General features: G+C 47.9%; 2 protein-coding genes across 2 annotated transcripts in view; one reads left to right on the top strand and one right to left on the bottom strand.

The window, feature by feature from the left end:
* Positions 1-5,983: 5,983 nt before the first annotated feature.
* PAQR3 (progestin and adipoQ receptor family member 3) lies at positions 5,984-10,720 on the top strand. The gene is made up of 6 exons (XM_074147732.1): positions 5,984-6,168; positions 6,253-6,415; positions 7,638-7,793; positions 8,549-8,746; positions 10,199-10,289; positions 10,578-10,720. The coding sequence occupies exons 1-6, from the start codon at positions 5,984-5,986 to the stop codon at positions 10,718-10,720; spliced, it is 936 nt and encodes a 311-aa protein (XP_074003833.1).
* Positions 10,721-18,744: 8,024 nt separating this feature from the next.
* BMP2K (BMP2 inducible kinase) overlaps positions 18,745-27,660 on the bottom strand; it is a 55,131-nt gene continuing 46,215 nt past the window's right edge. The window contains exon 16 of the mRNA XM_074147488.1: positions 18,745-20,177. Coding sequence (XP_074003589.1) covers positions 18,745-20,177 — 1,433 coding nt within the window. The remainder of the gene's footprint in view (positions 20,178-27,660) is intronic.

Here is a 27,660-nt window from a genome sequence, read left to right as displayed (position 1 = left end):
AAGTAGGACTACTTTACGGAAAGGCTATTTTGACTTTTAACAGTGTCTTAAAAACATGATCCCCTTTTGGGAAATCTGCTGTCAGACTTTGACCAGGCGAGGGGAGACTCAGACCTGCACAGGAATGGACTTTAGCAAAGTCAGAAATGCACATGGTTGTCCAAGAGTGAAATTACCATATCGACCAAAGCTATCCACAATTCCTGGAGTTTCACCCTCATTATAAATAAATCAACTAAACTCACCACAACTCCAGAAACAAAACCTCTGTGGTCAAAATAGCTTATCTTGAAATGCCTTCTGTCCTGGCATGAATTCCAGCTGTGATAAAATTTTATAGGCAAGCTGGAGTTAGAGAAACCTTTACATATGAAAAAAAAACCAAACACGACACAACCCAAACTCCAAAAACTCAGGACTACACCCTACCAATCTCATTGGGAGCAGGTTGTCGCACTAGGAAACATCACCCCACATGCTTAAGTAGCTTTCCAAACAGCTTCTTTCTTTCCCTGAAAATCCCCCAATTTCTCAAAAAAATTCCTTTATTGTCCCCTCACCACTTTCACCTTCAGAATCTATCCAGAAAAAAGCCATTTGTCAATTAATTCCAGTTCTCTTGGTTCAGGACTCTATTATGCTGCACAATTGTTCATGTGCGTCTGCTTAATATGGAGGGAAAAGATGCTGCTAAATTGGGAAAAAAAATAGTAAGCTGGGCAGAAGAGGTGCCTTCTTCCATTGTGTGCACAGTGCGTTTTTGCTGACTGTAAGCTCTCGCATGGCAGGAAAAAGCCCAAATGCCATCCTTGCTCTTGCTATTGGCAGCTGTTCTCTTATCACCAAAGAGAATTTATCGCACCACTGACAGATGCTGAGATTCAGAAGCCGGAGCCGAAAGCCAAAGGGATTGAATCAGAAAACAAAAATGCAGGAAAAAAAAAAAAAAAGAAAGAAAAAAAAAGAAAGGAAGAGCCCTACCAAAACAAGTCACTCGACTGCACACATCGCACATGCATCTCTCCACAGGGAGGAGGAAAGGGAGCCTGAGCCCCCCACGGCAGATGTCAGGCGTTCTGTTCCGGGCACTCCTGGAAGCTGCTCAGGCTCTGTACTGAGGAGCACTACAGGAAACCGCGGAGAACTTCACCGCAGGAATCCTAGCGGGGACAGTGCGAGGAAGAAAGATGTATCTACAGGGAAGAGGGCCTTGAAATCAAGCTTTCTTAGTATTAAGGTCACTCTAATTATCAAACGCAAGGTACTAGTGTTCCTAATGCTTTCTTATGAAAGGAATTTGTCTATCGGTGGTGTCCTGGGATTTCTATTCTTGCACACACATGCTCTTTCAGAGACTCTGACTTCCACAAAGCTATGAACCTTATTTTCTTATACACAACTCCACCACATATCAAAATCCAGTAGTTAATTTCACAGATGCTTTGGTTACTTCCAAGAAAGGATGAGACAGGATCTGTTTTACATGACAAGGGGCTTTAAAAATCTCTTATCTCCTGATATAACTGTCAGTAAACGTGTAATCTATACGTGGCCCTTTGCAAGCTCTCTTTGCACATTGATACAGAACCAAAAGTGCTTTATGCACATAAATAAATACATGGCCTCTATGGTCATAAACAACCGCCTATATTTTATTCATAGGCTTTGCATTGAAACATACTCCTGAACACAGTATTCTGAAATACAACTCCTTCTTCCCATCCCCAGGGAAAACACAGTTGTTTTTAATCACAGACAAAGAAAAACTGAGCTGTACACCAACACAGATGTGAGCACAAAGACACGCAATACCTTCGACCAACATTCCCAAATGTATTTTCTCAAGTAAGGTCAGACTGATGACAGATTTCATTCCCAGGTACTAAACTGTTTTTTTCTGGAAAACTCGGTGCTAGACAAATTCTCCCACGCCAGCAGATTCCAACTGCAGGAAAAGGAGTCCCAGGGCACCTCCCATTTCTTTGGTTGCAACAAACATATGAAAAGCCAGAACGGCACAAACAAAAATCGGGAGGTGTTTTACTGAGCACTTCACAAGAGGAGGATCAAACAAAGAGCCACAGCTACTTCGGGAATACTAGCACTGACCTGATGTGCACTGCTACAGGTCTGCAGGAAACAGCACTGCCGGGATGAGAGCCCAAATCACCCTGTCGGTTCTTCCTTAATTCCAAAGTGGGCGAAGAGGCATCTCCTGGAGCTGGGGAGGACACCCAGCTCCTGTGCACGGGACACTGGGCGATAGCACAGTGCCAGACTGACACCTGGAGGGAGAGCCAAGCATGAGCGCAGGGACAGGGTGCTCGCAGGGGACAGGCATGCCCCTGCCTTTGGGGAGTCACCCAGCCCCCCCCAACTGCCTGGGATCCTCTGTCACCCACCCGCCATACCGACCCTGCTCTGGTCCAGCTGCAGCAGTGCTGGGGCAGGTCTGCTAGAAATAGGGAAACAAGCAGGGAAAAAGTGTTTCAATGCTTTAAAAATCAACACCAAGAATATTTCCACCCTTTCAGTTTTGAAATTTAACAACTTTTTGGTTTTGCTCCCACTTTGTCATGAGCCATTGAGATATTTTGTTTGGATAATTCTTCTTTTAAGTCATTTGCCCCCTGCTGCTCCTTGAAAAAGCCAGCGGAATAGAGCAGGCATAAAAAGATCCTGTCGGTACTAGAAAGCTGATACCGTATAGTACAAATAAACTTGCTGTTCTTCCCTAGGTTTTCCCCCAAAAAGCAGGTAAACAGTGGTTATGGGGCTATATTTCATGTGCCTAAGCAGGGCACGGTACAGGTACACTGCTGCCGGCAGGAGAATGGAACTCAGCAGGGCACAGTTAGGGTTAACAAGAAGCAGTTTGACTCATTTGTGATCTCCCCGGAAAGCCTTCCCCACCTTTGTCTGCAGAGGTGATTTTAGTCTCAACAGAAAAGTAGGGAACCTCGCAGGCACATTCATCTTTATTCCCAATTAAGCTTATCTGCCAGTAAAATTAGGGATACAGTATAGGAATTAGGGCAAGCTACTTACTTACCCAAGAAGGTCAATTTAGGTCAAAGCTATCTTGCACAGATGGCTAATTTCAATCACTTACGCATACAACACAATTGTTCAATAAGCTCAAAATAAATAGTGTAAGTAATTAATTTAAAGCTGCCCTAATTGTTTCTCAATTTTCCCTATTAATTTAACCTATAACACTTCTGCTATCAAAGCTTCAAAGCTTTAACTTAACAGCCAATTAAAGCTTCTTTTATTAAAAAAAAGTGCTGTCAGCTCCGATTCCTTCTGACTGAACTCTTTGAAGCACTTGGGATTCCATTTAAATTGCACAGGGCATAGAAACAAAGTGTTTTTTCCAGGTATAATGTTCTCAGTGAGCTAATGATTCAACGGACAATTAAGACTAATTATGGTTTTAACTTGGTAGCAACTTTCTAAGCAGTATTTGGCTTGACAAAAGTGAGTCACCACTCGAGCGAGCAATGAATCTCCTCATTTATCAGCAGGAGCTGGCAGGAACGCGACTTCCCCAGCTCGGTTTCACCATGGCAGAGAGAGGCTCCTCGGGACAGCCGGAGTTCACCCACCTGAATTAGTGTGGCAGCTATATTCTTATTCCTTTAAGTGCATGTGTCTGCATAAACACGTATTATCTCCCTCATTCTCTAACTGAGCACTGCAAAGAGAAAAGCCAGTAGGGCGCTTGTTAGGAAAAAAGATTGCCCCCATGTAGATACCATTCTTGTTAGATTGGTCCCGCTGGTTCAGAGATTTTACCGTCCAAGGGCACCAGGCTGACCAAAACAGGACAGTTTCCTATTTTTAGCACAGCTGATATAGGTCAGCTGGAAACGGAACTGTTCTTCTACCACAGAACAGGAACATCGACAGCCTATGAATTATTTCCCTTCTGAGCAAGCCACCAGATAACACCCTTGCGGCCTCCTAAGATTTTGTTTCCAGGAAACTCTGGTATCTGCATTCTCAGTCCTCCTGTGACCCTGTCACGTGTGAGACTCGCCGAGGCATCTCCCGAGTATCGGCCAACCTTTCTCCTCTCAGCACTGCACTCCTCAAGGAGTTTTATTACACCGTGCTTCCCTGTGTACCTGACACAACTCTGCTGCCTGCGGAAGGGACATCCTGTGTCCATCCTAAATATAGCCAGCAGTATGAGCCCTGTCTCTCCCCTCCCATCAAAAGAACTATGTCTAGGGATCTGCTTTCAGAATGCATTTTCTCTGTGCATCTTTCCTAAATCATTCTTATTAATTTCATTAATAGCAAGTTCAGGTGGAGGGAAAAAAGAGAAACAGAGAAGCCACATGGAAAGGAAGAGAGAAAGTAAGTAACACAGGAATGAACCATTCAGAGATATGCTTCAGATACACCCTGGAAAGGTGAGAACACAAGGCAGTTTCTTGAAGCTAAGCCTGCTGAATTATTACTATGAACACAATTCCTCTGGGTAACTCTCCAAATCCTGCAGTACATGCAGGAGAAAATCGTCCCCAGCACGCAGAGCAGCTGAGGAGGGAGAGGGCATGAGAAACGGTCAGCAGGTCTGCGGAGGCAGGAGGGATTCAGTTTTCAGAGCACTGGCATTAAGAAATCTCAGTGAGTGATTGATTAGGAGAGATATTTAAGACGAAAACCAACTTAACTTGGGTAACCAAATGGTGTGACGTGGAAATTTGGGGGTGATATAGCACAGCTGGTTATATCGACGCGTCTAGGATTCGAACACCTGGTCTTTACTGTCATTCTTCATTTCCAACGCCCATCACCCTGCCTCTTGTACCTCACAGTACAGACCTCTCTGCCGTGGGAAAACCCTTCACGCTCCTCACACCATCCTGGAGGAATGCTCTCTCCTTCAAAAGACCTTCGAGGAATTCTGCAGGGCACATTCCTGGAGGGGAGGGGCAGGCGAATGAGGATTACCATTCAGCACACTTAATTGAAAACAAGAGCCAGATGATACCTAGCGAATGATTTCTTTCTCCCTTTCTTTTTTTTAAATTAGGAAAAGAAAATTAAAAGCAACTGGCAAAAACCCAACTTGTCTTATTTAGGCAAAGCAGATCTTTTGGAATAGTCGTCTTCTTCACTACGTAGTCTTTTTTTTGTACTTCATAGAGTACACAGAAAAAGAAAATGCTAATAATCATTACTCAATTAACCAGGGATTGCTCTTGCAAGGTTCCAGTACAACTCCCCCAGGTGACGATAACCCTCAGCACGTTTTCACCTCACACCTCTGCTCCTGGCCTGGAAAGGTCTGTGTCCTCCAGGTCTACCTGACAGAAACGGCTGACTTTCCCAAAGAAATACATTCCTAAAAAGCTTCTCAGAGATGAGCACCGTTTCGTTTCTCTGCCATGGCAGTAAGGTAACATCTTACTGTATATTTTAATTCAGGGGAGCGAATTAGCCCTGCCCACGCTGACGGCCGCCCAGCAGCGCTGCCTTTCCCACCACTCCCACCCGCTCCGGGGCACTCGGGACATCCCCCCCACTCCCCCCGGCTCTGGCTTTTCACCTCATATTTGAAATCCCCGCTTTGCGAGCCGGGCTTCCTTCGGGAGGCCTCGAGAAGGCGCCCGCCAGCGCCTCACCGTGACCCCCGGCTGGGGCGGGTGCCCGCGGGCCCTGAGGGGAGGCGGGCGGGAAACGGCCGCGGCGGGAAAGGGCGCCCCCGCGCGGCGGCGGCCGGCGTCACGTGCTGCCGGCAAAGCGCAGGCGCCGCCGCGCTCTGACGTCATCTCCGGGCGCCGCCGTCGCTCCCCTTCCCCGTCCTCTCCCTCAGGGCCGGTCCCGGAGGCGGCGGGCCGGGCCGGGCCGGGCGGAGGCGCGGGATGGCGGCGGGCGGCGGCCCGTGAGAGGGGAGGCGGTGGCGCGGGGCGGGCCGGGCCGATGCGTCGGCGGGGCGGCGGTGCGCTGAGGCGGCGCGGCGGGCAGGATGCACCAGAAGCTGCTGCGGAGCGCCCACTACATCGAGCTGGGCGGGTACCAGTACTGGCCGGTGCTAGTGCCCCGCGGCATCCGCCTCTACACCTACGAGCAGATCCCCCTCTTCCTGAAGGACAACCCCTACATCACCGACGGCTACCGGGCCTACCTGCCCTCCCGCCTCTGCCTCAAGAGGTGAGGGCGGCCCCGCTGCCATGGCACCCCGGGGCCCAGCTCCGGCTTACCCCTCTCACTGCTCCTTGTTGTCTCTCCTCGCAGCCTCTTCATCCTCTCCAACGAGACCGTCAACATCTGGAGCCACCTGCTCGGCTTTGTCCTCTTCTTCACCCTGGGCATCTACGACCTGACGGCCGTCCTGCCGGCCGCTGGCGCCTCCCGGGAGGACTTCGTCATCTGCTCCGTCTGCCTCTTCTGTTTCCAGGTAGGGCCTGGCTGCCCGAGCCAGCACGGGCTGGGGAGCTCTCTTGGGGCGCCCCTTCTCTGGGAAGGAGAGCGATGAATCGCCCTCACAGAGCTTCCACACACGTTGTGGAGTAGGACTGCCGGACGCGGGTCAGACCTGGGACAGCATGTTTTAGGTGGCATTGCTTTTAAAGATAACTGGCAAGCTCAGTGGTTGCATTGATTTTGAGCTGCTTAGTACCTGGAATAAACCAGGGAGGGCTGAGCGTGGTTGGTGTAGGAGGGAGTCCGTGAAAAACAACTAAATTGTTTTTCAGATTCAACTAAGGCCATATTTGACAGCTTCAGCTGGGCGCTGGGGTTCAGTAGTGTCCGATGTGACTCCCAGGCAGCACGGGTTACTGCTGGAAAGGGTCACCCACCGCAATACGAGACTCGGCTGTGGCCTGATGCTGCTCTGGAACAGCAGTAGGGCTTGTGTTCTAACTCTGTACCTTCTGTGTCAGATTAAATCTGTTCTCATCAGCAGACTTCAGGTGTGTTGTTTGCTGAAGCTCCTGTACAGTATGCTATCCCTAAAAAAGCGTGCATGGCCAGCAGCAGCAGCTGCTTGACAGGGTGACTCTGAAGAGAACTGTTCATATTCCCTGGAGAGTACAGGGTGCCTTTGCTTGACTAGAAGCAGGGAAAACTCCTTTGTTGGCTTGGGAAGCGCTGCTGTTATGCTCTTCCCTACTCCTGCTGAGGGCTGCAGAGAAACACAAAAAACGTTTTTCAGGGAAAAGCTTTGATGCCAGCCTAGGAATGAATAAATGGCCTGTGCATCAAGTTTAACTTCTTGTGTGCTCCCTCAGTACCGGGGGTGCCAGGCAGTCAGGGCAGGTTTGGGCTTTGGTTTCTGCTTGCGGCAGTTTGGCCAAGCAGAATTCATCGTCCCACTGTACTCGTGCAGATGTGGCCCTGCTCCCTCACGGGCTGGCTCCTCCCTTGGCCTCGTGGTCTTTCTTAAGCTGTGCATCTTGGGGTTAGCAGGTCTTGCAAAGTTTTCTGTTCCTTCTTCTGTCCGCCAGAGAAGCTTATGTTAGTTTGATTACTGGCAAGAATCATAATTGCTTACACCAAGTTGCGCTGCAAAACACGCAACAGGTCAATGGCACGCTCTGAGCTTCAGAGTTTAAGCTTGCAATGCTCCCTGTTAATTTTTAAGAAATTAATGTCTCCTTGTTTGAACGTTTGTGTAGGTCTGTATGCTCTGCTCGGTAGGATACCACCTTTTCTGCTGCCACCGCTCGGAGAAGACCAGCCGACGATGGATGGCGTTGGATTATGCGGGAATTTCCATTGGCATCCTGGGCTGCTACGTGTCAGGCGTGTTCTATGCATTTTATTGTAACAACGTAAGTTTGAAGCGCTTGTTCATGTAACGCTCAGTTCCCAAGGTCTCAGTGTCGTTGTTTCTGTGCCGTAGGAAGGGGGAGCGTTGCAGGGCATCCAAGTAGAACATTAGTCAGGAGATGGAGATGGAAAGGGAAACACGTTTCTTCTGACGGGAGCAGAATTCTGCTTGTTGAAGTGACAGGCAAATTGAGATCAGCCTTTCGGGCTGTCAGTCACACAAGCCTCAAGAAAATATTTCAGTTTATATGAAGGCAGGGTAGACTTTACAGGTCCTACCATTGTCAGATGCGTGAGGCAGATTATGGGATGTGTCCCCATCACAAGTAGTTTAAACATCGTTTCCCACTAGGTAGCCTGTGTGAGGCAGAAACAGGCTTATTTTATCTTCATCTAATAGAGGACAAGTGAAGTTGGCTCCCGTCAGCAGCCTGGATTACATCCATGCCCACGAGGGATGCAGCGATCTAGGAGTGGAACAAGTTCGCTTGGGCAGAGCGTATTTAAAATGTTTTGGTGAAGGCACTGCTTGGAATAAATGACCTTCTACCAGGTGAACCCAAGCGATAGAGTCCCTTCCCTCATTGTCAGCTGATAAATACAAGTCCCTTCATTCAAACCCTATGGTTTGTGCCCCCAGCAGGGACAGGAGAATTCATACATCTTGACGTTTAGTAACATAAACTTCCTACCCAGAGTTTCCTTTTACACGTGATGAGAACACCCACAAATTTGCTTTTGTTTCTTTTTTTCTCAGTACTGGCGTCAGGTATATTTAATCACTGTGCTGGCAATGATCTTGGCAGTGTTTTTTGCTCAGATTCATCCCAGTTACCTCACGCAACAGTGGCACAGACTGCGCTCCATCATCTTTTGCTCAGTGTCTGGATATGGCATTATTCCCACCATCCACTGGGTTTGGCTCAACGGCGGCGTCGGTGCATCTATCGTACAGGTAAGGAAAAAAGGAGGAAATAAGATTCCCTGTTGCTTTTCACTTGCCCTCTTCCTTCAGTCCTCTTACACTTCAGGAAACGAAGGGGAAGCAGTGGTAATTACAATTTCCGGAAGCACAGAATTTCTTTTGGACGATACGATCCGAGTGCAAACACTTAGAACTTCATTGAGAAGCAGTACACAGGCTGAGTAGATTAAATCTGATTTACTGGTGTAAAACTGCGCCGTGAGAAGGCAAACTGGATACGAGTGGGAGCGAGCAGACCTGCCTGAGGGTCGGAGCGGGCTGTGTGGGTGGACCACACCCTGGCTCCCCCCAGGGCGAGGGAGAGGAGGGAAGAGCTGAGTCGGCTGCAGGAAGGGAATGGGAATCTGTCAGGGTGCTGTGCAGAGCGCTCTGGGCCATCCACCTCCGCAGCCCCAGACGAGAGGGGAGCCAGAAGACACTGATGGGGTGATTATTTGCTTCCTCTTCTGTTCCCTGGGTTGGCAGCAAAGCTCTGTATTTGCCTACTCAGCCCTCTGTCTCTTACACAACCCTCATTTAACATCACCACAAAGTTACTGAACTATTTTCCTGTTCTTGTTTTACCACTTAGAGTTATGCTCTGAAAAACAAGCAGCGCAGTACAGCTAAAGACAGTGAAGTGTGCCCCGATGTGAAACCCCCAGAAATCATTGCAATTACCCAGGGCCCTAATTGTGCTGAAGAAAACGTCTCCTTTTCATAGCGAGCAGTGACTGCGCATTCTTAGACTGGCCCAGCTAGGGGACTGTCACCTGGGGTGATGGCTTAGCCCAGTCCAGAGCTGCTGTTGAGTGGGGAAGAGCAGCACTTAGGAGTATACATAGTCTTTAGACAAGGCAAATAAAATGGGCCTCCTAAAGATCAGATAAACAGTAGTTGTCCCCCCGTGTAGTTTTTCCTGCTCTAACCGGTGTGGTACAAATTTTGTTCCATACTTCAGAAAAACGCTCCGCTTCTGGGAACAAAACTTTCTGTTAAGGAAAACAAAAAGCAGCTCGTGAATGGGTTGCTTGATTATTGACCATCCAGCATGTAGTGCTCCCATGGCCTTGGGTTCTAGCACCTGCAGTCCCAGCCAGTAAAGGAGATCTTGCACTGAGGTCATCTTTCTCACTTACCCTGGCCATCCCGCATAAGATCCGTGCACTGGAAGATGTCCCTGTTCTGAGAGATTTCACGTCTGCGCAGAAACACTGAGTACTCGTGTGTTGAAGCAGAGAGGTGGTGATAAAACGAGTTTCTTCCCATTCAGATTTTCCCAAACTTTGGCATTTGCTTCCCTGTTAGATTTTGCCCCCAGGTAACATGGGCAGTGAAGTAACATTCAGTTTTGTCATGCCTTTTTCTTTTTTATCTTTAGAGACTTTTTTTCCCTGTTTTTGCCCTCTTAACAGAATAGGAGAGCTTCCTTTTCTTTTGCAGGAGTTTGCTCCGCGTGTAGTTGTCATGTACTTCATCGCTGCTGTAGCTTTTCTCTTCTATATTTCCAAAGTTCCAGAAAGATACTTCCCAGGTAGGAAACTCTCTTCTGGGTGTTTTTCCTGCAGTGTCACAGTCCTTGCTTTGAGAGAACAGGTTGACCATGTTCTACGTGAAGTGTTCTCATGTGGAGTAAAATGTTGCGTATATTTGCATCAAAAGAAGGCAGACACCTTCCGATTAAGTTCTTTAAAGAACTTCCAGTGCCTCCCCGCGAGTGGAGTGCAGAGCTGAGCTATGGAGGGGACTGATTGCTAATTGTATTGCGCAAATTATCGCTGAATTTAGCAATTTAACCACTCGCCCTTTTGCTTCCCAACAGGACAGTTGAACTACCTCGGCTCGAGCCACCAAGTGTGGCACATCCTCGCAGTGGTGATGCTGTACTGGTGGCACCAGTCCACGGTGTACATCATGCAATACCGACACAGCAAGCCCTGTCCCGAGTACAGCGCAGACCTGTGAGAGGAGGTAGGGCAGTTCTCGTACGCCTGGGAATACGATACCTCACAAGTATTGGGTTAAACGATCCTGCTTTTAACTTGCCACAAGTTCCAGTCAGGCTCCCTAATTACCTTCCCCCAAGCCAGTGCTGGGCTAATACTTGCCTGTAAATGAAAGAGGAGTTACCTTGGCGGCAGGCTCTGCGTCACTGCGCTGCTCCTTTCTATGAGGCTCCCGAGGCTGCAGCGCCCTTGGGCAGAGTCTGCACAGGCTGGACACAGCTCTGCCAGATCCTCTGGCTCTATTTCACAATTCTGATAGCCAGTAGTCAGTAGTATCTGTTCCCAAGTAGCCTTTTCCTCAGGCTTTTGTCAGGTTTTCAGCCTCCTAAGCCTTGATCTGGATTTTTTGGAAATCACCTGCAATAGTAAGTGACTAAACCTGTTTCCCTGCTGCATTTCAGAGGTGCTGTGATGAAATGCCTGACTTTGCGGGTCTGGACCTTGCCTAATGAGCTGAGCTCTGAAGTTAAGCGCTGAGGCAGTTCCTTTTCTGACTTGTGGACTGTTACCCAGTTGCCGGGACATGTATTATGAGGAGTTTTGAAGAAACCAACAGCGCTGCCCAGGAGCCAACGTTCAGTTCCTGTTCTGCAGTAAAGTACCCGACAGGTCTTCCTGGAGCGGGGCAATGAGAGGTGGGCCATAAAACTCAGCATTGGGATCACAGCAGTATTTTTTTGGCTTGGTAAACACCAACAACAGAAGTACTTACCCTTCCTGAGCGAACGGGCCCATGTCCCAGGTTTTCAGGTTTTGTTCGAGCGCATCATTAAGAAACAGCTCCTGGCAGCGTCCTTGTAAAACCGTGGTGATGGTGGGACGTGCTCCGGGATCCCCGTCACAGCAGTGCAGCGCATCCTCTGGAGCCTTTGTCTGAACGACGTGTTTACGCTTCAGCATCGGTACGGTAACAGATAAAACTGAATTCAGTGGACTCTTGTACTTTTCTGGACAAGCTCTTTACCTTTTTCTGGAAGATAAGATCACGTCATCTGCTATCACTAAATCTTAATTTCAGAGCTTAAAAATTGCCTCCCCCAATGTGGGTAGTGCCATTACTTCAAGAAATTTCTCTAGATCCCTCTGGTAATTTGGAATTAGTACTCTAAAGTGTTTCAGGAGTAGCCCTAAGCCTGTGTGTTCATGTGTGTTACTGCCTTGCAATCCAGTAGAGTTGCTGAGATTTTTTTTAAGTTACCCTTGTTTAGCAGAATGAAGTAACACCCCCCGAGCAGTGAACCTGCCGGGGATTCGAATCACTGACCCTTGGCCTTATAGCAGCTGCTGTGTTGTTCCAGACTTGCAGACTTTGGTACTGAGAGTGAGTTATTGCCATGAACTCTACTGAGAGTGAGTTATTGCCGTTAACTTGCCGCAGTAAAAAGGGTTGCCTTGGGTTTTAGAATCTGCCATGAAACCATCTCTTCTAAACCCAGCAGTGGGGAGACGTGAGAAGCACAGGTTATTAGATTGCTCAGCGTGATAAACTCAATGGGTTTTTCAAACAGGATTGGATTTTTGGGGGTTTTCAGGTTAGAATCAACATTTTAAAGTGGCTTCTGTGCAGCAGCTGTGCCTGTGTTCACAGCTCAGCTGAGCAGCAAACACTGCCGCTTCGCACGATGGAGCGTTAGCCGTTTGGAGATGGACATGGGGCCAGAGCAGCCCTTTGGCCTCTGCTTGCCCCAAGATGCTGTTATGACCTAATCCCAGACTGGAGCTGCTGCAGGACGCGATTCCATCGGCGTGGCTGGCGCCAGAAAGCAGAGAGCCCCCAACTCTTTCTGCTGTGACTACAGGCAGAAACGGTCTGTCCTGGGATTTATAAACCGCCTGAGCTGCCCTCACCACAGCTCCCCCCCTCACCTGCAGTGTGGCCTTCACAGGCTCCCGGCAGCTTCTCTCCCACTTCGGGATGGTCTGACAACAGCCCGTGTAACGCACACCCACAGGGGCCTCGGAAGACTCCAAACCAGTTCTCTTGTACCTGAGGCCGAGGAAGAGATGGGTGTGAAGCACGAGAAGCCCTTTGTGAACTGTCGGCCTTGACCCTGCTGAGCTGTGTCCCCTTTCCTCTCAGAGATGGGTTTCCCTTGATGGGATTCAGCTTCCTCGGCGGGGCAGGGGATGCCCAGGAGATGCGGAATAGCCATGGAAAAGTACCGTCGGGCACCAGGACACTCATCGGGCGTGGAGAAGGCAGGACACCAAGCTCTCTGGTGTGCTGGAGAGTAACACTAACTGCCTCTTCAGTTCAGTGGGTGGCTTGGGGTTTGGTTTTTTTTCAAATCCAGAAACAAGTAGTGGCAAGAACTGACATTGCGTTTAACATGCAACTCCCAGACCTTTGAGCCTTTCAGTGCAAACACTGATTTTTTTTGATGATATTTTTTTTTTTAAACTTGACAGCCAAGCAAGTCTCAAGTGCATTAATTACTACTACTGACGCCTGACAAGGAACCTGCAAGTATAAAAGCTTGTTTCCAGTGTTACGTGAACAATAATATTTGAAGAATGTGTCTGTGTACTGAAAGCATTCTGATTTATAGTTTGCTAATGTATTTTTTTTATGTAAACTCTAACTGTTGTAGCAGTTTTCACTGGATAAGGAAACTGACTGCAAAGCTGTACATTTTTACGACCCTGACAAACTTTATCAAGCTGCATGATGGTCTTCTATGTACATACTGAACCTGTAAATAAATTTCAGTTCACTGGATTGTTACTTGGAATAACACCGTTCGTGCCTCTCACAGCGACAGGACAGATGTGAGTTGCTCGACCACCCAACTTCTGTCACCTCCCGGGGGGTTCAGTACACGGGGGGACTCCTGAGTTCCCCAGGCCCAGCAGGGAGGGGCAGGGCAGGGTTTGTGCTGCGTGCTCAGTACTGCCTCTGCATGTTCCACTAATTTGGGGTTCTAGATGTGTTTTCAAGGAGCGTCTCCAGGTGAATCTGCTGCTGAACTCGGCTTTGCAACCTCCCCCCTTTAGCTCTAGTTTCCAAGCAGGGCCTTGTTCGTATCTTAAGAGCTCAGGCCATCTCTGTTTCTGGGCCCTTGTGTAAAGGAGGAGAGGCTCATCCTGGCTCTGCCCCGGCTGAAACACCCGTTTCCCACCTTCTCCCTCTTTCCCACCTTCTCCCTCTTTCCCACCTCCGCTTTGTGAACCTGCTCTTGCCCAAACAGTAGTTCCACTGCCTGCAAAACCCAGTGCCAGCACTTACGCTGCAAAAACACAACAAAAAACTGGAGCCAGAACACTTTTTAACTGCTTTTGTAACTGCAGGGGCTGAAAACCACCCCTGTATCAGAGGTGTCTCGGGCAGAAAAGCTCTGACCAGGGGCGTATGGAACCTTATCACCAGTAGCCCTCGGGACTGCCCAGTGCCCTCTGCCCCTCACCTGCCGCCGAGCCGTCAAACCAGGGGCAGATGGAAGGGACCCCATTATCCATGAAGAGCTAACTTTAAAGCAAAAATTAAATGCCACGGTTGTTCGTTTTCGTTTCAGCCGCGGTCTCTGGTTAAACCGTATTTCCTCAGGGATCTGCTTGGAACAAAACGAGACTGAAAGGGGCACTCGGCAGACGACAGAGCAGCCAGGACTGAGCGACGCTCTAGTGAGCGAGCCCATCTTTCCTTCACCCTTCTCATTCTTACTTCAGCTTACCCAAGAGTGAGATCAGCACAAGAGTAAGCTGCTCTGGAAAACGCTTGCTAGAAGGGGGTCAAGTCACATGAAAATGATGTCATTTTCATGCGTTGCAGACGCGAGTGCTCGGGGGTGGCGCTGGGAGCTGCCCCTCACGTCTTGGCTGTGGAGAAGGGACCGAGCTTCAGGTACTGCCCGGGAACCGGGACACATCCCTCCGAAACCGTTCTGCAGGAAGGCTTTAAAGAGTAATACTGAACCTAAGGAATTAAAAATAGTACACGATCAACAGGTTTTTAACAAGTTGGGCAGCGAATACAAATATTTTAAAACATTTTAAAAGAGTGACAGGAGCCAGAGCCACACAACGCCACCGGCAGAGGCAGCGTTGCTTGTAGCGAGGAAACCGAAGCCCAAAGGTGAACACTTGATAACGCAAGGGTTAAGGAGATCTGCAAAGTCACTGTTACCACCTTTGTTTATTTAAACAACTGCAAGTATGTCATGATGTACATCAGTTTCACAAAAAAAGTTAAAAGTTCTGTTTAGTGGTACACAAAAAAGCTTTAGAAACTTGAAGTCTAACAAGAAATGGAAGTGTAGTTCAGGAAAGTGCACTTAAAAGCTGAATGCCAGCAATTTTAAAATAGTTCTTATGCTCTTTAATATCAGGTGATGCCTCAGTCACAAGTTTTGCTAAACACCCAGTTTCCTTGATTCTCCTTTCGAAACAAGCTCTACAGAAAACTAACGCAGCAGCCACCCTTGGCATTTTTTATTCTTTTGCAGCTTTCACTCATATTCGCTCCCTCAAATCACACAAAGTGATGGTGGCTGCTGTGTTACCGAGAGCACAGCAACTCCGAGAGATACATGATGTGTGCGAGCATGTGTATGTTTTATATATACCTTTCATATATAAAAATACACCCTATAGTATAAAAAAAAATCCAGATAAACTCTTATTCTCACAGTAGCAAATATATCAACATATTTTCACAGTACTTGGTTTTACTGACTGGGACATCCCGAAGGATTCAAAGTCACTTCCTCCAAAGCCGGTACCCGCGGGTCGGGCGAAGCAGCTGCCCCCTCCTCACGCCGTTAGAGGGTCTGCAGAGAAACACCATCTCACTGTCCTCTCAACAACCACAAACACTACGGGCTTCTCAGTACCTTTTGACACACTCTCTCTCAAGCAGCTGACTCTGAAAGGCCTGTGATTCGCTCATTCAAGGGCCGGAAAGGAAAGCTGTAACAATCGGTGGCTGGTTGGGGTTGGAAGGGACGTGCCAGCTCCTGGCCTCACCGGCAGGACGGCGCCAGTGGCAGCCCTGGCGCAGCAAGGGCTGTCCCGTCTCGGGGAAGGTCACGATACACTCCGTGGGAAGCACACACGTGGGCACACACACAAATAAAGGCAAAAGGATATCACCTTCCCTGACAGTACCACCTTTTGTCTCTGTTGAACAGTGGATCTTAGCTGAAATCAAACCCAAACTTGGGTTGAATTGTGTAGCAACGACAAATACCAAGCAAGGTCTATGTAGCGAGGCATACGGATCTCTTTCGGTCACAAGAAAGGATAAAATAACTTTAACTTTAGAAACCAAAAAGCTACGTTTATGCAAAAACCTTTTTCAGAACTAGAATACGAAGAACAAGGTTTATTAAGGCCATTAGAAAGCAAATCTCATCGGCCGTGACTCACGTGCAGTCAGAGGCACAATGCCAGCGGCAGCGTAACTCGGGTTTACGCTTTGCTTTTCTCTGGTCTCTCGGTTCCTGTGCACACCCTCCTGTCACCTCTCCTGTCCCGTAACACAGCCCCTGCGGACCCTCTGCCGCAAACCAAACCACCCCGCCCCACCAGGACAGCCTGGGGCGAACAGACAAACCCCAAACACCCTTCCTTCCATTCTTCATTTACCTGAATGTTTAGGCCCAGCTTAAGTCTGCCGAGCACAGCCTTTCCCTCCCGGCCCCACGAAAGCCGTGGCTGCGTGGCTCGGGCGAGGACTAGCCGCATCTGAGATCGGGGGTCAGTTGCCTGTGGTTTTATTCCCATTTTATTTCCAGCTGCCCACCCTGTTTGTCATACCACTCTGTTCCAATGGCTCCGCAAGGAGGTGCCAGTTCAGGAGGCGGGAGGCAGGCAGCTCGTGAGCACGCGCAGAGAAAGAACAACAACGACAAAGACAAGACAGTTAACCTGAGTATCAGAAAATGCTACAAAACTTGGCGTGCGCTTCTGACAGCCTTTGGCACAAAAACCCCGGGTGAGAACAGCAGTCACCAAGCCTAAGAAACTCCTGTGCAAATAGAGTTGAAACATTTCTACTCATCACCTCCTAAGAGCTTAACTTCTAAGCCTGAAGCAGGCGTCCTTATCCAGCTGTGATACTCCACTTCCACCTCGGGAGAGAAAGGAGACCAAGGAAGATAAGGTAATGCAGGTGTAGATACGTATGAGCTGCTTTCCAGTTCTGGGTCTCACAGGGATCCGAGGGAGCCTTTTGTCAAACCAACCCCCAAAGGAGCCAAGTGACTTGGTTTTCATGTGTTGTTTTCAAGAAATATTGTAAGGGATCTACCCGCACCCTCACAGATCTCAGGGCGACTGTGGAACCAGCAGGAATCTGATTTTGGGAGGGGGTGGGGAGGAAGGGAAGCACAACCCTAAATATTTCACTTTGCCTCCAGTGAAAGGGGGGGGGACACACAGCCAGGAACCCTCATGTTCTCCATATATAAACATCCGACTATCGACTCCTCAGCACTCAGTGGAGGGGGTATGAAGTTGAGACAAGCAGAGGAACTACCTCCTTCCCCCACCTTTTTGGGATTGCCACGGAAAAGGCAACTGGGAGCATCCCGAGCCCCCCCCGGCTCCGCAGACGCTGCCCGTGGAGCCATCCCACCAGCACAGCATGAGGTCTGCAACGTGGTAACGAGATCTTCTCCTTGAGGAGTCTCTTCCCATCGCCTCCCCGTCGCCCGCAGGCACCGGGCGCCCCGTCTTGCGCAGCAGCCGGCGCCCCCAGGTGCCGTGGGGCAGGAGCGGGTGCCACCTGCGAGGCTCCGTGGTGTGAAACGCAGCTCCCGCTGATCCCAAACACTGCCCGCGTCAGAGGGGTTTCTGCAAAGCTCAGTGCATTTAGCAAAACCTTCTTATAAAATACACTTAGTACAACAACAGAATCATCAGAACTTAAAAGAACATTAGGTTCATTGCATAAAATTATTACTGTTTTACAAACCAACAGGTTTGAAAGAACACACGTTTTCTTTGCAATAAAAATCCAAGAGGGAAAAAAAAATATGGTATTTTCAGACACAAATCCCAATTTGTAATGAAATAACTCTGATGGCTGCATCTCGCAGTCAAGTCCTGTGAAACGCTCCCTGTGTGCCCGAGGATCTCCTGGTGTACACCAGCCTCCTCCCCCGTGCTGAGCGGCCCCAAAGCGCTGCCAACACCGGCTGCGGCCCTGCTGCTGCACTGCCCGACACGCAGGCTTCTCCTCTCACAAACCATTATATTCTCTGTATCTTTAAGCCTAAACTTCCAGTTTGCTATTTTACATTAATGGCACTTACTGTAAAAAATAATAAAAAAAAAAAAAAATAAAAAAATTGAACATTTAGGCACACAAAAAACGTCATCTGCTTTCACCTCTGCGGCTGCATAGATGTCTGCCAGGTGCCAAGCCACAGCTGTGCTCTGGGATTCTGGGCCACGGCCCCTTGAGGACTTGGCTTCTTTATTTTTATGATTAATAAAGGTAGTTTTCACCTAGGAAGCAAAGACTCGGCTATTTCCAGTAGCCCAATCTGGATATTAGTACATTTTGGTTCTTGGGTCTACTGCGGCTGAGACACGAAGAACCACCGCAGTTCCACGAGCCCACCTGTACGCACGGAAAGCGTTTTTCACAGGCTCTGCCCGTCCCCCTCCCTCTCAGCACATCCCAGAGGAGTGAAAAGGCCACGTAAAAGTGCAGAAGGACAGCATGTTCCAGGGCCCAAAGTCAGTGACAGACACCCCTTCACATCTGATTCCTCTTTTCTTTCTGGGAGCCATCTCTCATAACAAAATGATGCTCCTGGTTTGCTTTTTCCGTTTCTCTCCAAAAAAAAAAAAAAAAAAAACCCAGTAAGAATCTGCCATCATTCTAAATTTCATCATTCAAGTTGGCCATGCCTCCTGGAACTCAAACCAACCGTACAACCCACATCCCTCTCAATTCAACCAGATAAATTACGCCACTAATTAAAACCTCTATTGAGTAACTCGGAGAGGTGGAGGGGGGGAACCCGTTGGAAGCATTTACTGTTTGGAAGGGAACGGAGCGGCTCCAAAGGGATCTAACTCCAGCGCCTGCTGCTGCTGGCTCTGTGCCCTCTGCACAACCAGTTCAGTGAAGGGCACTGCACCAAAGTCATCGGTTTTCAGCCCGTCACCGCCGTGAATGGCCCCATGCAAGGAGCTCTGCCTGGGTCTACCAGCCACTACCACCGTGCCGTGATCCCCGCGGCCGTCACCAAACCCTTGGTGCTGGGGGTGCCGCATCAGGTCCGGCGGGTGGAAGGGTTTGGCTCCAAAAGGATCCAGCAGACTCTCATCCGTCTGCAGAGGGTTGGCTCGGTCTTTGCTGTCCGTCAACGCCACGCTGATGTTCTCTTTGGAGTCCGAGATAGTCAGGAACTCGTTGCTGCTCTGGGAGTCCCTGCGGCCCGCTTTCTTGTGCCTGCGGGCTCTCTCGGGGGTGCGGTAGCTGGGTTTCAACCCCTTCTTCGTGGTGGTCGGGGTGCCGTGGTGCCGCTTCCCGTTGGTCTTCGAGACCTCCTGTTTCATACGCCTCTGGCGGGAAGAAAGTTTCTGCAGGTTACGCTGCTGCTTCACCTTCTGCTGCTGACTCCCCGTGATCTCTTCAAAAGGAACCAGCCCAAACAGGTCCTCTTTGCTCCCACCGGTCTTGGGGAGTAGGGAAGGCTGAAACGGGGTGCAGCCAAAAATATCGACGCTCCGTGGAGAGGTGGGGGAGAGCAGAGGCTCGGTGCCCGACACTTGGCCATCTGGCTGAGACACCTTTTTGCTGAAGGGGGCTTTTGTGAAAACATCAAAGTCATCTTGCTCTTGGTTCAGGTTGGGAAAAGCCACCTGAGAAGAGACATCTTTGTCCGTCTTCTCTCTTGCCTGAGGCTGCAGAGTGAAGAAGGGCACTGCCCCAAACACATCAAATTCTTGGCCAGGGCTCTCCTTGGTTACAGTGCTTGGCGCCTCAGACAAGGACAGATGCAGTGAACTGGACTCTTTGATTTCACTGCTGCCCACGCCATCTCTGAACCTACTGCTCAGGAGCCCGTCTGCAGGTTTTTGCTTGGTACGATCAGAATCGGAGTCAGAACTTTGCTTTTCTTCCTCCTCTTCCTCCACCTCTTCCTCAGAGTCCATGAGGAGAGGTCGGTGGCCTAAATTCTCTGGTTCTGTGTCATTGTCATCATTGAAGTCTCCATTCTCTCCTTGCAAGACTTCTTCATCCTCCTGTTCTTCTTCTTCCTCGCTGCTCTTGGGAGAAGGAGGATCAGACTCAAAATCACTCTCTGACTCATCACCACCCTTTGTCACTTGTCCCTCTGCAGTTTTCCTCCCTGGCCGGGGGTCTCTAAAAGCGTGGCTCAGTTTTCCAGCCTTGGTTGGAGTCCCTACGTTATTTCCTTGATTGCTGGACAAGTTATCCACTTGTTTTCCAGGGGAACCTGCAGGTCCAAAGAAAAATGCAAAACAAAACATGAAATACACTCTTAAAGCCAACACTTACGCCGCGCTCGCTACAGCCACACACCAAGAGTTGATGGGAACGTATATTCTGTACTTACTGAGGGAAATGAGGTAAAGCCAGATGTAATATTTCAAGCAACACTCATAAAACCGACGAGTAGTCAGACCTTCTGGCTGTGCTCCTCGAGCACAAGATGTTCAGAAATACAATACTAGTATTTTGGGGGCACTGGGGGGGGGAATAGACACAGGTGATCCTCGAGCCAGCTTTGTACACACCCCTTAGGCTTCTGCTCCCAGGAACCAGCGAGTTTGACACTTTTTTTTAAAGCAGAATACTTATTTCTTGAAGAGCTTCTGCTTTGCTAATCTGCTGTGACAAACGTATCGCTCTAGCCATGAAAACAGTCGGCACAGACAAAAGAAAAGTATTTAGCAATTTCAGACGATTCCCTTCAGATCTCGGGTACGGTTTTACCCTCAGCGGGCTCTGCTCCGCGGGTCTCCCAACCGTCTGCTGGGTCCTGCACACCAGAGCAAACGCCCCTTATTGACAAACCCAGCCCTTCACACGTGCCTTTGGGGGGGTTCTCCAGGGCTGTACGAAGGCTTTCACCACGCAGTCAGATACGTGTGCCAAGAATGACATATTCGATGTCATTTCAGAAGGGAAAAGAGTGCCTGACACCGTTAGTGCCCAGCCTTTCCTCTCCCATGCTTTCCTAATGAGGCAATCCTACCCAACACCTCCATGGTAATTAGGCTCCTCTAAGGTCTATGAAAACCAGGGCCTGGGCAAAAGAAGTTTGTTCATGTCCAAGCTGCAGGGAAGATGACATGAGGTCATGATCCCTGTCCTGTCCTCGGGGACACCCACTCCTTATAGGGGCTGAAGCAGGGGGACCTGGAGCCTGCCAGCACCCCCAGCAGGGATCCGGGCTCGGGGGGGGGGTCTGCCTCACTGGTGTCTTTTGAGGCACACAAAGGGACAGGGACAAGGCACCAGTCCCTATGAGGAAAGGGCAAGGTCATCAGCTAACGTAACTACAGGGAGACAGAGATGCTACGATAGCAACACTGGACAGCTTTTGCCTTTTTTTAAAACACAAACGCACGCAAGCAATTCTTGCCCTGGCAAACCTATGCTCAGAGAATGTCTTCTCTAGTGACACTGAAGCTCCACATCAGCCCCTTCTAACTCCTAGTGTAGCTCTTCAGGCAGAAAAAAGCTATTGCTTTAACTTAAATTCGAGAAGTGTTTTCTTGTTTGTTTCTAAATAGGACCCGTCAGCTCAGTGTCGCTATGGGAAGGAAATTTATCTATTTATTCATTTGACTCCATCACCTTCACTACACTATTTACACTCTGACAAGCAGAGCTATGAGAACAATTCACCACTGGCTCCTCTGTGGGGTGGTTGGCTCAGAAACACAGGAGCAGGAAAAGCTTTGCATCAGTAAAGTAAAGAGACAGCAAGTGTGAGGCACTCATCAGACTCACACAGATCTCATGTCTCCCTGTCCCGGAGCCCTACTGCTGCCCAGAGATGTTTTTGGGAGCATAACCTGCTGTGGGACTTCCATTTGAAGAGAAGGAGCAGGATGAAAAGCACAACACTGTCTCAGCTGGGGAAAGTATATTTGCTCTTGGGACGCCCTGTTCTCTAGGAGAGAGACCACACGGCAGCCACGCTGCTCTGAGAATGTCTAATTGAACGTGTAACACTAATAAGAGCGATAATAATTCACCTCTTGGCAGACGCGGAGCAGCTACGGAAAATTAGTGTGCAATACCCTAAGGTCAGGCTGTATGAGCCGCTCCGGCTGAGCACTGCATGGGGACCACCCTCCAGAGGGGACCAGAGCCAGGGCAGTTTTTTTTCTTTCCACTCTCCAGTTTAAACCAGAATATTCAGTTTTACAAGAACAGTTTCTTAGTTTTTTTAACAGGCACTAATAGCCGATCTCTTCACCCAGTACCCATTTTGCTCTTTCGCAATCACACATAACACTAAAAATTCTGCAGCAATTTATTTTATGTACGGATTTAAAAACAAGATGAGCAGAATGACTAAAACCATCAGGTGATTAGGGCTTTGAGCTGTTTCTTCTTTGCTTCTGGTGTCAGATTGCTTCTTATCTACTGTAATTTTAAATACTACACATTCGCTTTACCCACTAAATTAGAATCTGGATTATTTGGCTGCTTACTTTAGATTTCCCAAAGGTACAGCCTTCACAGTGCACTATATAACCCCCTATCTTCCAAATCCTGCTGTTTCCAATGTTTACTAAACACTAATGTTAACAAAAATGCAATTAGATTTAAAAGGAGAGGAATAAGGAAAGATTTCTAGGTTAGACGTTAACACCACTTACACAACATAACCCCCAAACCTTTTCCGTATGTCAATGTCTACATGAGTTTATGCTCCCAAGGAATGATTATACCTTTGCACATCATTTCCGTATGCACAAAACAATTAATAAAGCAATTTTTTTTCAAGCCAAGAGCTGAACCACAGTGTATCTAATATACCTGACCTCCCAAAAGGCTTAAATGTTATTTAATTGCTGCCACAGTCACACTCACTGGAAAGCAAACCGCCGAGGACACCAACAAGACACCAACAAGTCATTCAAGGCACAGGGTGTTCAGTGCTGGGCAGCAGAGCTCTCTGGACTCAACACACAGCAAACGGGGCGTGACAATCCATGGCAAAACACTTAAAGCAGGTTCCCAAACTGTACTCAGTGTATTAGTGCTGGCACACGAGCCATCCCAGCCTCTCTCAATGGTCCCAGGAATGCAGGAGCCCAGATGCTGGAGATGGGTGTCCCGCAGCAGAGACCACCTGCTCACCGTGTCTTTTGTTCCCACACGTGGAGCTCTGGCCGCTCTTCCAGGCACTGCTGGGCACAGGACCCAGTGACAGAGACACGGACAGTGCCTCAACAGCGAGTGAGATTATTGAAAATGGGAAGTTCTTGTTCATCTTTACAATCCTTTCCACACAGCACTCTGTCTCGGCACTAGCCAGTTTTGTGTCCTCTTGTTCTGAAGGTAAGGGGGCTAAGCCATGGCCATGGCCCACTGGATACAGCGTTCAGCAGCCTTTGTGATGGAGAGAATGGAGAACGGCATGGGAGAAGGAAGTTTGTGCATTTCTAAGTGTCTGTCCCTGCACACAAGAAAACATTTTCTGACATATCTCCATTCCGAGGCCACTGAAAGATCTTGGAAGTGTATTTACTGTTCCAGCCCTAAGAGCATCACAGCACCAGGCAATTAACAGCCCATTAGCTCACCAGCTCCAAACCCCTCATTTCACCACAAGTGATTTCTGAACAGGGTTTCTGCATTTCTAGCCCTTCAGCCCTTAATGTTACCTCTTTATCACAGCAGGACAGGTACGTTACTGTACTGTGTGCAGACTCAGTTATCAAAAAGACAATGAATTTTGCAGTGATTAGAAATGCACAAGGTGTGGTAACAGCTCAGTACTATTACAACTTCAGAAGCAGCAGGTATGACCCCACAGGCACCACTGCCCCAGGAAAGCGAGGAGCACACGCCAGACGATGCTGGGAGCGGCCACTGCTCCTGCTGCTCTGTTTTGAAGAAAGCACTTTTATTTCTGAGGTTTTTCCAGGGGGGTGCCCTTGCTGTGCCCACATTTGTATCCTTCAGGAAAAAGCAAGTACCTTGCTTTATTCTTCACTTTGTGTTGAGGTGTGGTAAACAGTCCAAGATCCTAGTCTTAAAGAAAGCATCTCTGCACACACCTTCTCACCCGCAGTGCCTTTGGTTTGGTCCCAGTAACAAGGAGAAAACGGGAGCAGGCTGGTGTCAAAGCCAGAGAAACAAAACATCCTCCTCAGAGCTGTCAGTCGTAAACCCAGAGCAGCAATAGCTTGTTCTGTTTTTCTGCTCTAAGCTCCCCCTCTCTCACTCCTGAAAAAGTCAGCAAACTGAATACAAAGAGCACCACAAATAGAAACAACGCCCCCAAAGGGAAAATTCCCTGGTTAATGACAATTTAATGCTCCGGCCAAACAGATTTTAAAAATGAAGTGTTCTGTCATGTTGATTTCATGCAATCTTCTCAACCTGAACTGCTGCAGAGACTGTTCAGATATAGATTTATACAAAAAAGCTGCAAAATGTTGAGTAACATCTGTTTGCAATGTACTGTTCAGATTACCACACTTCTAATCAGGTTTGCATCTTGTAGGAGACAATTGTTCTTCGCTCAAATGCGAGCCAGGTGGAACATCTTTAATCATATAAGAAGATCCCAATCTTCAAGGAAATTTTCTGTTCTGATGTTCTTTTTCGAGACACAGGATTATAAGAGGATGAATTCCCCCTAACAACTGCAGTAATTACATGCCTTCTGCTGGTTCATCATTTTGGGGTATTGCGGGGGTGGCGGAAGAGCAGGGCAGAAGGGCTCTAAGCTCTCTGTGAATTGGTAGCATACTGCCACCATCATTTCAGAACAATTTGCCACATGTCAGGCCCAGGGATTACCCGCCTGCTGCAACTAAATCTGCGCTCCCTCTTTGACAACAGCCAGAGCAGCAGCTGTTGGATATTGTAATGGATTTACACTGCTCACCACCTTTATTTTCAAGAAGAACAAAAGTGGGAGAACAAAACACTTCTGCCTGGTATCCATTGCTTAGATATTCTTTCTAATTATTCTTCTTATTGAAGTGTGTTGTTACACACAACAAAAAAAAGAATAAAAAAGGTGAAAGGCGACCATGACAGGTCTAAAATTTGAAAAATAATAGTAAAAAACCCCCACTAAATCATTTTGGAGAGAAGGAGCACACCACTGGCACAGCCCACATGTATTATTTACTCTTGTGATGTGTGAGTAAGTTCAAACTACTTTGTGTTACCTAGAAAAGGTTAAGTCTAAAGATGATCTTGAGACAGGGAAAGATCCCGAACCTGCATTCAGCAAGTAGCATGAAGAATACCTGAAACTGTAACCCAGGAGAGGCGATAAGGTAACATAAGCAGTATTGTCAGGGAGTACAAATATTGATATGAACTAATTTTAATTGTCAAGTTACAACAGCCATAAGAAGTTGCAGGTCTGAGCATCTTGTAACAAGCAATTCAAGAACATCAATTGCCGAAGAAACGTGAACTGATTTTAGTGTCACAGAGCAAGTTGGGTCAAGTATTGCTGTTACTTCCTGTTCTCAAATTTGTAATTTCTTGCTAAATTATAGCGAGTTGTGTTTCTTTTAAAGCTCCAGACTGCACAGTAGTCCGAGGGCTCCCAAGCATTTACACAAAAGTCCGCAGTGGTTTGAAACCTCGTTAGAAGCAGTATAACAAAGTAACCAAATGAATGGTTGTCACCCATATTTCTTCATACCAGAATGCTCTTTTCTGCGGTAACAGTGAACACTAATATTCAGCTACTGCAGCAGAGTCCTTTCAGGAAGGTATCGTGTCCCAGTCTCCAGCCGGTTCCCACTGCACTGGGCTCTGGCACGCAGCAGTTACAGACAGACAGGAAGCACCACGTCTACAGTACAGATGAGCTTTACAGATATCCAGCAGAACAGTTAAATAGATGACCTGAACTAGAGCCTCCTTATTCCCTGAAGACAAGCCAGAAGACAGCTCCTGAGATCCTCCACAGGAGCACACCACCTCGCAGACAGCTTCAGGTCAGCACTGGCAAAGAAATTCCAATCATGGTTTCCCAACATCTCCACTTCTCACCCAGTCCATCTGAATCATTTTGAGAGTTACCTCAGATCTTTTTATTACTTCTCTGAATTCCAGTATTAAGCTGAGGGAAGCAAAAAGCAATCTAGGCCAGTTTAATCCCAGAAAGAATTAGTGTAAACAAACATTAAGATGGCAAAAGGCCACAGAGTACAACTCAGCAGCAAACTGTACTATATTCATGACATTTCCTTCCTGTAATTTGAAGACAGCAGAAAATGCCTGTCTCTGAGTTCCTGAAACACTGAACTTGGTGTTAACAAAGTACGTTACAACACAAGCTGGTTAACCCACACCTGAACCAAAAGCTTCCATTCCAAAATGCTGACCACAGAAGCCAATTCTTCCACTGTCACCATCCAGTTTTTCAAGGCATTCAAAAACCAGAACCTGTTTTCCATACATCAAGTGCCTGTTCTAATGCCCCATTACTGGCTATCCAGCTGTGCATTCTTCTTTTTCCTAACAAGTTTCCAATGTTAGTTTTGTTCGTATAAGACTGAGCATTGGAATTATTTCTCAAGCCACTTTTCTTTTCCAGGCGTCTCAAGTTCTAAGCCACTACTGTTCTCCACAAACATTTAGGCATAAAAGAGTGTGTAGCAAGTTTACATGTAGTACTTGTGAAAACACTTTTAATACAATAAACACCAAGTGCAAGTAACACTAAGTGTTTCTAAATTGCTTTCCTATAAACTATAGTGAGAGGAACCCAACAGTGGGTTAGTTTATTTCACACACAGCCTGTCAAGTGACACACACATTGCTGCTGGCTCTCCATTCCCACCTGAGAAGAGTAAGCACAGAAGTTCTGCCGCAGAAACAGCCTCAGTCCATCCAGCTCCAGGTTCTCCTGCCCGGTGGTCCTTGCAGCAGCAGTGGCCTGAAACGCACTCAGCTCCGCAGGGCAAACCCCAAGGGCTCACAGCTCTCAGCAACGCAGGGTCCTTCCCAGCCACGATGAAAGGTTTCAGATCTCCACCTCTGCATCCTTTCCTTGCATCACCTTCCCCGGCACATGTAAACGTACCTGGCAGCACTTCTTCTGCTGGACTTCCAGCACCCTATGTTAAGCTGTTAGGTCAAAAGATAAGTGATCTTCAGCTTCTTGCTTCTATCTCACATCAGGTGATAGAAATTACTTTAGTTGAGTGCTGCCTTCAGCAGAGAACCCTTAAGCCTCCGAAACAGAATACTCTGGGTGACTCAGCTACAGTCCATTTACAACATCATTTACAAACCTGAGACCTATGTCACACAGCAAAAAAATCAAATCAGAAGACCACCACAGTTCCAACTCAAAGGTTGTTAATACAGGAGAACATATCTTCAATAGGAACTGGCACTTTTTAAGAAAGTTAAATTTTCTTTTTTTATTTATTTTAAATAATCTATATTGATAACATCAACATTTCATCATATTCATCATAATTCAAGACGTCCAAATTGAGCAGTCAGAAGCCTGGGTGAAGAGCAATAACACATTCCGTATTTGCACTGTAGCCACGTTACACTAAGGAGGTGAAATGTCTGCTCTAACTAGATCGAGACAGTCTCCAACCCAAGCGCTGGAATTGTGCTCACGGTATTAAACCTCTGTTCCACCTTCTGTTCACTCACCTTCCCTTTGACACCCCGAGTAAGGCACATATGTGGTTTACTTCTCGGTTAATCTTTTACAATCACAAGGAACAAACCAGAAA

This window comes from Numenius arquata, chromosome 5 (assembly GCF_964106895.1).
Source record: "Numenius arquata chromosome 5, bNumArq3.hap1.1, whole genome shotgun sequence".
Taxonomy (NCBI): Eukaryota; Metazoa; Chordata; class Aves; order Charadriiformes; family Scolopacidae; genus Numenius; species Numenius arquata.
Note: the sequence above shows the minus strand (reverse complement) of the source record. Positions and strands in the feature narration are given on the sequence as shown.